This window comes from Stenella coeruleoalba (genome assembly GCF_951394435.1).
Source record: "Stenella coeruleoalba genome assembly, chromosome: 15".
Classification (NCBI taxonomy): domain Eukaryota; kingdom Metazoa; phylum Chordata; class Mammalia; order Artiodactyla; family Delphinidae; genus Stenella; species Stenella coeruleoalba.
Window position 1 is genome coordinate 26,749,969 of NC_137161.1, and position 11,392 is coordinate 26,761,360.

Below are 11,392 nucleotides of genomic sequence, written 5' to 3' on the forward strand. Positions count from 1 at the left end.
ACTGAGCAGGAATGATCTTGGAGAAACCCCTGGAATTGTCTGTGATCAAGAAGCAGTTGAGAGACTTCCATCGTGGCGCAGTGGATAAGACTCTACGCTCCCAATGCAGGGGGTCTGGTTTTGATCATTGGTCAGGGAACTAGATCCCACATGCATGCTGCAACTAAGATTTCTTATGCCACAACTAAGGAGCCCATGTGCTGCAACTAAGACCTGGCACAACCAAATAAATAAATAAATATTAAAAAAAAAATAAAGAAGCAGTTGAGGGGACTTGTTTCTGGAGGTCAGGTAGAGAGCCTGGGAAAGTTCCCAAAGTGCACCAGCTTTCTGGAGGAAGTGACTTCAGGTAAAGGAGGCTTGAAAGACATCATTGGAAGGAACTTATGCAAAGCCCACGGGCTGGACCATAGAAGAGAGGTCATGGCAGGTGGGCACTTACTGGAGAGGCCCTGAGGCCCCAGTGGGCTTTGGTGATCAAAGTAACTCTCAGTACCCACTTCCAGAGCTAGGGACTGGGCTGCCAGGGGATGGCAGGAACTTGGGTACCCCTCTTCCCAATGCCAAGGTATCTGCAGGATTGTCCCCAAAACCCCACCCAGCAGGGTGAATGGAGCTGGAGTGGAGTATAGTGTGAGTACCTCTATTCATCCACGCTGTCTTTCATTCAACAAGTATTTACTGAGCACCAATTGCATGCCAGGCTTTGTGCTGGACAGAGGTCATACAACAGAGAACAAAGCAGCCCATGGAGCCCCCGTCCTAGAGAAAGGAGTCACAATGAACAAGGGAACAAACACACAAGATTGTTTTGGTTTTATACTGTTTGGTAACAACTACTCCAAAACTTTGCGTCTTAAAAGACAACAGCCATTTTATTATATCTCACAGATTCTATAGATCAGGGATTCAGGCAGGGCTTGGTTGGGCAATTCTGCTCCCTGTGGCGTCAGCTGTGGTCACTCAGTGGGATTCAGCTGACAGACGGGTTAGTCCAGAGGATCCAAGATAGCTTCTTGTAGACCTGAATGACCGGATGGCTGAGCTCAGCTGGCAGTGTCATTGGGAGCGCCTGCCCATGGCCTTGCCAGCAGGAAGGTCTCATGGCAGGCTCACCTGGCTGCTGCTTCCTCCAGAGTGAGTGCCCCAGGGAAACCAGACGGAGGCTGAATGCCCTTTCCTAATCTAGCCTTGGAAGTCATGTAGCATCAATTGCTGTAAACTATTGGTCAAAGCAGTCACAGAAACCCATCCAGGTTCACAGGGAAGGGACATAGACCCACCTTTCAAAGGAAGGAATAATTGTGGCAATTTAAAAAAACTGCCACGGGCTTCCCTGCTGGCGCAGTGGTTGAGGGTCCGCCTGCCGATGCAGGGAACACAGGTTCGTGCCCCACTCCGGGAGGATCCCACATGCCGCGGAGCGGCTGGGCCCGTGAGCCATGGCCGCTGAGCCTGCGCGTCCAGAGCCTGTGCTCCGCAGCGGAAGAGGCCATAACAGTGAGAGGCCCGCGTATTGCCAAAAAAAAAAAAAACCTGCCACAAGGATAATGAGTTGTTCTAAGTGCAACGAGTCCAGAGAGGTTAAGCAGATTTCCCCAAGGACAATTACAGATATGAATGGTGCTAGGAAGGAAACAAAAAACAGGGTGAAAGTCAGGGAATGAAAGGAGATGGTGGGAATTCCCTGGTGGTCCAGTGGTTAGGACTCTGCGCTTTCACTGCCGAGGGCCTGGGTTCAGTTCCTGGTCGGGAAACAAAGATCCCACAAGAGGAGTGGCCAAAAAAAAAAGAAAGAAAGAAGGGAGATGGTGGGACTTCCCTGGTGGTCCAGTGGTTAAGACTCCATGCTCCCAATGCAGGGGGCCTGCGTTCGATCCCTGGTCAGGGAACTAGATCCCGCATGCATGCTGCAAATTAAGACCTGGCACAGCCAAATAAACAAATAAATATTTTTTTTTTTTTAAAAAAAGAAAAGAGATGTTATGGTCAGGAAGACCCCTCTGATGGAACATTTGGGCTGAGACCTGAGTGACAAGAATGTTTATTTGTGGGGCATAGAATTTCAGGCAACAGGCACAGCACATGCAAAGGCCTCCCAGTCAGGGAAGAGTAATTGGAAAGTGACCAAAGTGACAGGAGAACAGTGAGGTGAGTGCAGGCGAGTGGGAGGACATAGGCAGGAGCCAGGCCTTACTGTGCCTTGTGAGCTGTGGTACAGAATTAGGATTGTATTCTAAGAGCAACTGGAAGGTACAGGAGACTCTTATGCAGGCAAGTGATACGTTCTGCCAACATTTTAGAAAGATCCCTCTGGCTGCCATTTGGAGAATGTTGGGGGGGGGACAGTGCTAGAAGCAGGGAGACCAGTGAGGAGGCTACTGCAATGTCCAGGTGCGAGGTAATGGAAGCCAGGGGGATGGGCAGAAATGCGTGCATTTGGGATACATTTAGGGGGTTAGAATTGGCAGGACTTGGAGATGGAGTGAATGTGTGTGTGTGTGTGTGTGTGTGTGTGTGTGTCTGTGGCATGCTTTCCAAGGAGTGTCCTTGTTTCTACTTTGTCCAGAATTCTAAAACCAGCCCAGAAGACAATTTTAACGATGAAATAGTCTTGCTAATCCTCAAAATGGGGAGGTCAAGGCTGGGGACTCTGGGCAAGTCACTTAACTTCTCTGCGTTTTCCTTTTCTTATCTCTACAGTGAGTGTGTTGGGTTAAGTGGTATGTAAGGGACTTCCCAGTTCTGACTCCTCTGTTTAATCAAAATAGACTCCAGTCCAACCTAGTAACATTTAAACTGTGTATGCCCTGTGATGCAGCCATCTCACTCCTTCACACACATCTTCACTGGGAGATATGCACAAGGACATTCAGAGCAGCCCTGCTGATAACAGCAAAAACAATGCAACAACCCAAAGGTCCAGCAACAGAGGATTGGGTAAATAAATCACATTAGAGGGACTTCCTTGGTAGTCCAGTGATTAAGACTCCCCGCTTCCACTGCAGGGGTTGTGGGTTCGATCTCTGGTTGGGGAACTAAGATCCTGCATGAGGAGCAGCACGGCCAAAAAAAAAAAAAAAATCACATTACAGAATACTATACACAGTGAAAAGTGAGTGAATTAAGGCTACACACATCACTGTGGATGGCTCTAGTGTAATTCATATTACATGAGAAAAGCAAGTGACAGAAAACTACACACAGTATGATTCTATTTATTTATTTTTTAGTATGATTCTATAACAGAAAAAACCAGGTAAAATTAAGCAATAGATTATTTAAGGATGCATACTGGTACGTATGTGGGAAAAAATAAAAGAAAAGTAAATGATTAAATAACACAAAGTTCTGAGTAGTGGTAATGTCTTTACAGGGAGAGAGGGGATTTTATCCAGAGGGGCACCGAAAGATTTAATATTCTATTTCTTAAGCACGGTGGCTGATACTCAAGTGTTTATTTTATTATTGTCTTTAAACTGTATGCATTCGTGATATGTACCCTTTTGTATGTATAATACATTTCACAATTTTAAAAAATTTCAAGAATTTGCCTAAGATCTCCTCCTCTTGTGGATAAGGTAATGAGGCTCAGAGGGGGCTGTCATACAGCAAGGAAGAAGGAAGAGTATGAAAGAATGGGGGACAGAGTAACTAAGGCCCTGATCAGAGCAGGAGCTGGGTGGAGATTTCTGGATTCGTCACCTGCTGTGTACATGTACACAGACACACAGTCACATACCAGACACAGAAATCACAGCTCTGGCTGCAGTTCCCAGACAGGCCGCCAGAGGCCGCCAAGGCACCAGCCTTCACAGCCCTCGGGAACCAGGCCTGGTTTCTCGCCGGCGCTGGCGCAGTTCCGGGTCTTCCCGGCAAGGGGGGCCAGTGGTCCGAGAAAGGGCAGAGCGGGCAGGGCGCCCAGGTTTGCTGTGAGCTGAGTGAGTTCAGCTGTGCTGGAGCGCGCTGATCCACCCAGCTCTTCTCTGCCGCTCAGAGACCGGGGTCTCAAGCTGAAAACATGAACTACCGAGTAGACATGATTCTGCTCCGCCTCCAGCAGCCGTGTCTTCAAGCTTGGATCCTGTTGCATGCCCTCTGCATATACAGGAGAGAATCTAGGTTTTGTGGGTCTAGATTTTTGCATCTAGGCACAACATCTTGCAAATTTTACAAAAATACACCCACACAAAGAAAGAAAGAAACAAACAAACAAAACCCCACATAACTCATTGCTAGGACTCCTTCGAGATGTGAAGACTTGAAATGTAAGCTTCAGTCATTTCAGGGTAAATCCACCTCTGATTATGCTTATGTATATTTACTTACTGTCTGTCTTCTTCCACTAGGAACGTAAATTCCAGTAGGGCAAGGATTTTTATCTAAATTCTTAGCTCCTGCAACCCACTCCTAGCACAGGTAGAAACTTTGTAACTACCGTTGACCCTTGAACAATGAGTGGGTTAGGGACACCGACCCGACGCAGTGAAAATCCGCGTGTAGTTTATACTCAGCTCTCCTTATCGGGGATTCCGCACCCGTGGTTCTGCATCAGTGGTTTCAGCCACGCACCGATCTTGTAGTCCTGTAGTGCAGCGGTCCCCAACATTTTCGGCACCAGGGACCGGTTTCGTGGAAGACAATTCTTCCACGGACCGGGGAGGGGCGGGGGGATGGTTCAGGCGGTGATGCGAGCGTGGGGAGCTGCAGACGAAGCTTCGCTGGCTCGCCCGCCACTCACCTCCTGCTGAGCGGCCCGGTTCCTAACAGGCCCAGGACAGGTACCGGTCTGCGGCCCGGGTGTTGGGGACCCCTGCTGTCGTGTTTACTATTGAAAAAAATCCGTTTATAAGTGGACTCCGTGCAGGTCAAAACCACATTGTTCAAGGGCCAACATGTTTGTTGAATGAACCAGTTGGGGCTGGTACAGTTTTCCAGGTAGAGATGACAATGGTCTGGCTTGGGTGAGGCTTGAGGAGTGGATGGGACGGGGATGATGTCACTGAAACCTCAGAACAGTGGCTGTAACACCCATTTTAAAGCTGAGGATGATGAAGGCCAGGGAGGTGGCAAGTGCCAATCAGAAGTGGCACTGGACCTAGAAGCCAAGTCCCCCTTCCCTTGCCCCCTCTTGGCCTGCAGCATCGCCCTCCCCGCCAGCTATGCCTTGCACAAGGCCCTGATGCAACCCTGTACGGCCCGCGGTGCCCCTCTTGGGGGCAGCGCTGGGAAATCCATTTTGCAAGAGTTGGGGCAGGAAGCGCCAGCCAGGGCGGGTCCCGGGAAGATAAGAACGCCCCACCGCCTTGTGCGCCTCCAGGCCTTTTGATTTCCTCTCTTCCGTTCCCTTTCCTTTCCCGGAAAGCGGCGCCCGGGACCCTGGCTGAGCCATGACTCACCTTTCCCTCTGGTAGTCAGGCTGGACTCCCAGGCCCAACTGTCAATGGAAAGCCTTGCAGTGTGTGACCTGGACAGCCGGGAGCCCTCCCTGTGTGCAGTCCCTGGGACTCAATAAGAGTAGCTGGTGTGAGGAAAGGTTTTACCCCTGAGTCTTAGGCTCAGGAGGCAATGTTGGGGGGCGGGGAGGCAGCTCCAGGGGCACTTTGAGGTCTGGGTGACTCAAATTGGCAAGTGTAAGGTTGGTGTTTGCGCATGAAACCCCCTTGACCTCTGTGGAGGGGGGCATGTGCCTCCAGAGGTCAGGGTCTAGTGATCCCTAGCCACCAGGATCCAAGCAGACGTGTCCACAGTTTGGTTGGTCACTACCTGGTTCAAGACTGTGCCCCACTGTGGGACCTGTCTTCTCAGAGCCAGGTCACATTGGACCTGGCCCACGACCTCTTAGAGGAAGAGAGAGCCTGGGCCATTTCCATCTTTCAAGGCTCTCATTAGATTTTTTAAAATTAAGAAATGCCAAAACATGAGTTGCAAAAATTGTGATATGCGTTATGTCTTGCGTTTTTCCAGTTTATGTGTTTAAAACAAAAATATATAATGACCTGGTGTGATTTCGATTGGAAATAAGATGAAAAAGCTAAATTGGGTGCCGTGGAGCAACTAAGCCTGGGCATCACAACTACTGAGACTGCGTTCTAGAGCCCAAGAGCCACAACTACTGAGCCCATGTGCCACAACTACGGAAGCCCACAAGCCCATGCTCCGCAACAAGAGAAGCCACTGTAATGAGAAGCCCACGCACTGCAATGAAGAGTAGCCCCCCCCACCACAACTAGAGAAAGCCTGCGTGCAGCAACGAAGACCCAACACAGTCAAAAATAAAAACATTAAAAAACAAAAACTGGTTTAAAAAAATTCATTCCTATTTAAAAAGAAAAAAGAAAAGCTCAATTGGATGTCCTGTGGGAACGTGAAGCCCCTCAGAAGCCTAGTTTCCAGAAAGTTCTAAGTCAGTCCCTGTGTGGCCTTGGGTGGGTCACTTCTCTGATGTCTCCCTTTTATCATCTGAAAAGTAGGAATAGCGATGGGTTCACACATCTGATAGGGCTCATGAGACAATCCCCGTAGTGAGGGCACAAAACATTTTATACCAACATATACCGAGTGTCTACACTGAGCCAGTCCTGGTGCCAAGCTTTCCATTCACAACCCTTCAATTGATCCTTGAGGCTGAGGTTCTGGAGCCCATTTCCCAGATGAGAAAATGGAGGCTCAGACAGGCGAAGTGAGGAGCATCAAGGCTGATTCAGAAGCTGTGTTCTACCAGCCTCCCTACTAAAATGTTATCTTACCTTTACTGTTGTGCTGCTGTTGTTGCTATTATTAAAATGAGCATATGATAGCATTGCCCCCTTACAGCTGTGAGGAGAATTAACCAAATTAATTTTGAGTTTAATATAGTACCCGGCACAGAATAAGCACTCTAGAAGTGTTTGTTAAAGAAAAGAAAAAAATCCTTCAGCTCTTGGGCCCCAAAGCCCTGGAGAGGCAGGGTCCAATGCCCAAAGAACTTTGTCCTGGTTTTTCTCTGCGGTCTCCCCCACCCCCTCCCCGCGCCCAGCTCCTGCCCCCTGTCTGGCAGGGTTAAGGAGTTAATGATTTCCCCAGCGGCGGCCCAAAGGAGCAGGGTTTTGTGTGCTACACACACACACACACACACACACACACACACACACACAAACACACGCAGAGAGCAGGGTTTTCAGTGCTGTACATACACACACTCGCAGCAGGGTTTTGCGCGCTGCGCACACGCACGCACACACGTGCACACACACACACTCTTGCTCTCACACCCCCCGGCGGCCCCCGTCCCCCGCTCGCCCCTCCCTCCGCGGAGCGCGAGCCTCTTATGCAAGCCGCCGGCGCCCGCCAGTTCCCAGGCCTGGCTGCAGCTGCGGGCGGAGGGGCAGGGCGGGGGCGGCGCGCTGTTTGTCTAGCGCGGCCGTGCCAAAGGCGGCGGGCCCCAGACAGCCAGGCGCCTCCGTACACCTGGGGATGCTCAGGTTAAATAGCTCCGCATTCCTCGGGCCCAGCTGATGGAAACGCTCCCAGGCCGCCGCCGAGCCGGCCTCCAGATGGGCTGGGCCCGGGCCAAAGGGGAAAAGAGGGAAACGTGGAAGCCAGAGTGTGCCTGCACTGCGGGGGAGGTGACCCGGGCCCCCACCCCTCCGGCACAGCCCCTTCCTCTCCTGGAAAAGGGTCGTGCCGTGGGGGAGTACTCGCGGGGACACGCCCACGGCCCGGTGGGTGGGCTGGTAGGCGGGTGGGGGGGCACGCGGGAGGGAGTGGGGCACACGTGTGCCTCTGAGGACACTGCAAGGACGTTCAGGGGACAGTTAATAATAACTTATAGCTCGCAAACACTACGTGCTAAGTGCTCTATTTCATTTATTCTCTACAACAGTTCTGTGAAGTTAATGCTACAAAACAGTAGCCGGTGGGGAGTTGAGTGGGCAGTTGAGTGGGCAGTAGCGAAGGACACGATTTACCTCCGAATGCTGGGCTCACACGATTTACCTCCGAATACTGGGCTCTTTGATAAAGTCTAGAATGTGCTCGGAGAGGGGGTTGATATCTGGCTTATTGTTAGTGCTCATAGTTGATAGTCTTCATTATTATTATTATTATTATTATTATTATTCAGAATCCTGCCCTTAGCCCCACAGAGATCCATGAAATCCTTTCTGTAAAGGGTTTAGAGCACAGTGAGGCTCGTGGTGCTTGGTGCTGTTTATTTTATTCTATTTTATTTATTGACAAAATATATTAACAGTCCTTACACTCTCTGGGACAAGTTCTTTGCCTTTTCTGGGGCTCAGTTTCTACCTGTGTAATACCTGGCAACTGCCTGGTAGGGATACTTAAGGGTTGGTGTCCCCGAGGTCCTAACAACTGCCTGGAAAGGTGGTACTTGAACATTTTAGGGTTTTCCTGAATAAACCTACTACCCCACCCCCACTCCTAGACCAGCAGAGACCCAGGAATGCCAGCCAATTTACAGACATCTACTTAGAAACCCAGTGCAGTTCTGCAGCCCCCAGACACACAAACCCGTCCATCAAGCCAGAGCCAGGCCAAGAGCCGCACAGTGCATTTCAGCAGAGCACACCAGCCCAGACAGTTGGAGTGTGCTCACTTATCCTGCAGAACACATGTGCGCACCTTTGCCCTTCTGCACACATCCCCATGTGTATCCTCACCCACACCCCCAGGCCTGCACACCAACAGATGACCCAGCCCCACAGGGTAACTACCAGTTCACTCATGTCACACACACAGGTCCAGACACTCATATGCACTCCCCCATGAGTACAAACTTTCACACATGTCCAGGCAGATAGGTCCTTGTCAATGACACCTTTTTCCTGCTCAGGAGCTGCAGACTGACTCGCGCACTCCTCCTCAGAGCCCACACAGGAGCCCTGGGGGAGAGAGAAGTTCTGTGAGCTGCTGGCATAGCCAGGCCAGGGTGAGGGGGCCGAGTCCAGACCCAGAGCAGGTGGCCCAGCAGCTGTGCCCAGGCTGGCCCTGCCAACTTGCTCACCCACTTGGACAAGCCTGGAGCCCGTGGCGGGGGGGCACCTCCTACAGGGGAATGGGGCAAGATGGAAGTCCTGCCCCCGACAAGCTGAGGTTCTGGGAAAGTCCCTTTCCTGTGGGTCTCGCTTCACCCATTTCGGCCAAGATGCAGGTGGTCCGGTGACCTGGTTCTCCAATGTAACTGACTTGTTGAAAACTCTTCAACCCAGAGGAGGCCTTGGCAGGTTGATCTGCATTTAACAACCTCCCCAGGTGACCCATACGACCCAGTGACCACTTCGAGAAACCCTAAAAGTCTAAAGGATTTAATTTTATGACACTAGGGAGCGGGGAAATGGCCAGGGATGGGGGGAAAGAATAGACTTTAAAGACACCGGAAACACTCATTTCAGGTCAGTAAAAGCGACAGTCCAGATGTGGCCTTCCAGTCCCCTCCCCCTAGCAGCAGCTGCGAAAAGGGTCAGGGGTCACCCCAGCCCAGACCCCTCCCCTCAATCCAAGAATTCACTGCAACTTCACCATCGAAAGTATTTGTTTAATAACAACAACCAAAAAAAAAAAAAAAAAACCCACAGAACTATTGTAAAACAATATTCTCAGTCGGTGATCATTGTAATATACAATACAAAGCAATTAATTTCCTCAGAAATCTGAGAAGCACCAAACGTGACCATTTTTTAAAATGTCTGCTTTTCAAAAAATAGAAACACACGAGGGGACTCCCCCAAGTCTCTGGTGGCTGGTGGGCGAGGAGGGAGGGTCAGCCTGCCCTGTCAGTCCCCCAGCCCCGGGCTGGATCCAGCAAGCGCCCAATGGCCGCCGATCTGTCTTGTTCCTCCCCAGCTCCGGCGAGGCGCTTGGAAGGACCAGAGAACAGTTATTCCTCTCGCCCCTTGAAGGGCTGGAGTCCGCCGGTCCCTGAGGGCGGCACTTCAGCGACACAAGATGCGATCGTCCGCTGGAACGCACGCCGCCTGTGATGAAACGGAGAGAGAAGTGAGACGGGCAGGTTGGAGGGGACAGGGCTGCAAGCCCCTCTTCCCCAGGAAACACGAGGAGGCAGCACCTTTTCCAATCTCCTTGGGCATCCTTGAGCAGCTAGGTGCCCGAAAGGATGGGGCGGACATAGGGTCAAGTAACCCCTCCCTCTCTGGGCCTCAGTTTCCCCATCCGTAGAAGGAAAATGATCTCGTACTCCAACTCGGACCTCACCTCTGCCGCCAGGGCGCTGATTTCGTCGTTAAGGGTGCTGAGCGGAGCCCGGACGGGGAGTCCCCGGCCCCCGGGGGTCCCGACTTGGGATTCCGAGTTCAGCTCCAACTCCAGGTCCCAGATGTAGTCGATGACGTGCTGGAGGATCTCCACCCTGCTCACCTTGCGGTTCTGGGGCAGGGTGGGCACCAGCTCCTTGAGGCGCGAGTAGCAGCCATTCATGTCGTAGAGTAGCACGTTCACCTGCTGCTCGTCTAGCAGGGCGGGCAGGCGCGCCCCGGGGCCGCCGGCGCAGCGCGAGATGGCCACGCTCTGCTCGGACAGGCAGCGCACTACCTCGCCCGCGCCGCCCGCAGTCTTGCCCGCCTTCAGCGCGCAGCTGGGGCCCGCGGCGGCCGCGGCGCTGCCACTGGCGACCTTCATGATTCTGGCGTCTGGGTGAGAGAAGGTGAAGCGGACGGAGGAGGCGGACGACGGGAGTGCGGGATGAAGTTGAAACGGTAAAAAGACTGCTGTAGAAAGCTAGATGCGAGCCCCACCGCCCGACTTTTATAGAGACGCCGCGGCGCACCCACCCGCCCACCTTGGGGGCGGCCTCAGACGTTCAAAAACAGCCAATGGGAGGTCTGGAGGCGCGGCCTAGAGAGCTTCTGGGTCCCGCCTCCTGCTCTACTACTGCACCTTCACCGGCGTGGAAAGGGACCCGAGACTCAAGAACAGAGAGAGTGGGAGGACACGGTGCAAGGTCGCTAGTGGAGGCAAGGGCTGCCTTTGGCTCCTCGGGAAGGAGGCTAAACCGGTATTACCAATAACGGAAAGATTCCAAGAATCAGTTTTCCCAGGTTCATTTTCTCACTTTTCCAGCCCCATTTTACAGATGAGGGAAACTGAGGTCCCGATGGAGAAGCAGCGGGATCTGGGTCGCCCAGTACTTGAGCCTGGGCTTCTGGACCCTATTGGAAGATTATCTCTGGGACCCTGATCTCCCAAATATTTGAGCTGAAACTTAAAGCGGGCCCTCCTTTACACTCTGCCCACCGGGGCGGTGTCCTTTCCCAATTCCCAGAGAATGTTGCTGGTTAATGTTCCTGGGACCAGGCGGGCTAACCCAGGCCCCTTGGGATGGGAGCAATTAATTCTGGAAAGTCTTCCTCCAGGATTGGGGACTGGGTCTCTGGGA

At 52.0% G+C, this 11,392-nt stretch overlaps 1 protein-coding gene across 1 annotated transcript; it reads right to left on the reverse strand.

The window, feature by feature from the left end:
* Positions 1 to 9,358: 9,358 nt before the first annotated feature.
* On the reverse strand, positions 9,359 to 10,722 carry ID1 (inhibitor of DNA binding 1). Its single transcript, XM_079944866.1, has 2 exons — positions 10,213 to 10,722; positions 9,359 to 9,974 (listed from the first exon to the last, which is right to left on the reverse strand). Exons 1-2 carry the CDS (start codon positions 10,633 to 10,635, stop codon positions 9,933 to 9,935), a joined length of 465 nt encoding a protein of 154 aa, XP_079800992.1. The 5' UTR covers positions 10,636 to 10,722; the 3' UTR covers positions 9,359 to 9,932.
* Between the last annotated feature and the right edge of the window lie 670 nt (positions 10,723 to 11,392).

Bases quoted from the DNA above. Each gene is read 5' to 3' on its own strand.
- ID1 (XM_079944866.1), bottom strand. From the start codon at position 10,635: ATGAAGGTCGCCAGTGGCAGCGCCGCGGCCGCCGCGGGCCCCAGCTGC. The intron at 9,975-10,212 runs GTGAGGTCCGAG...GTTTCATCACAG, and splicing joins TCAGCGCCCTGGCGGCAGAG to GCGGCGTGCGTTCCAGCGGA.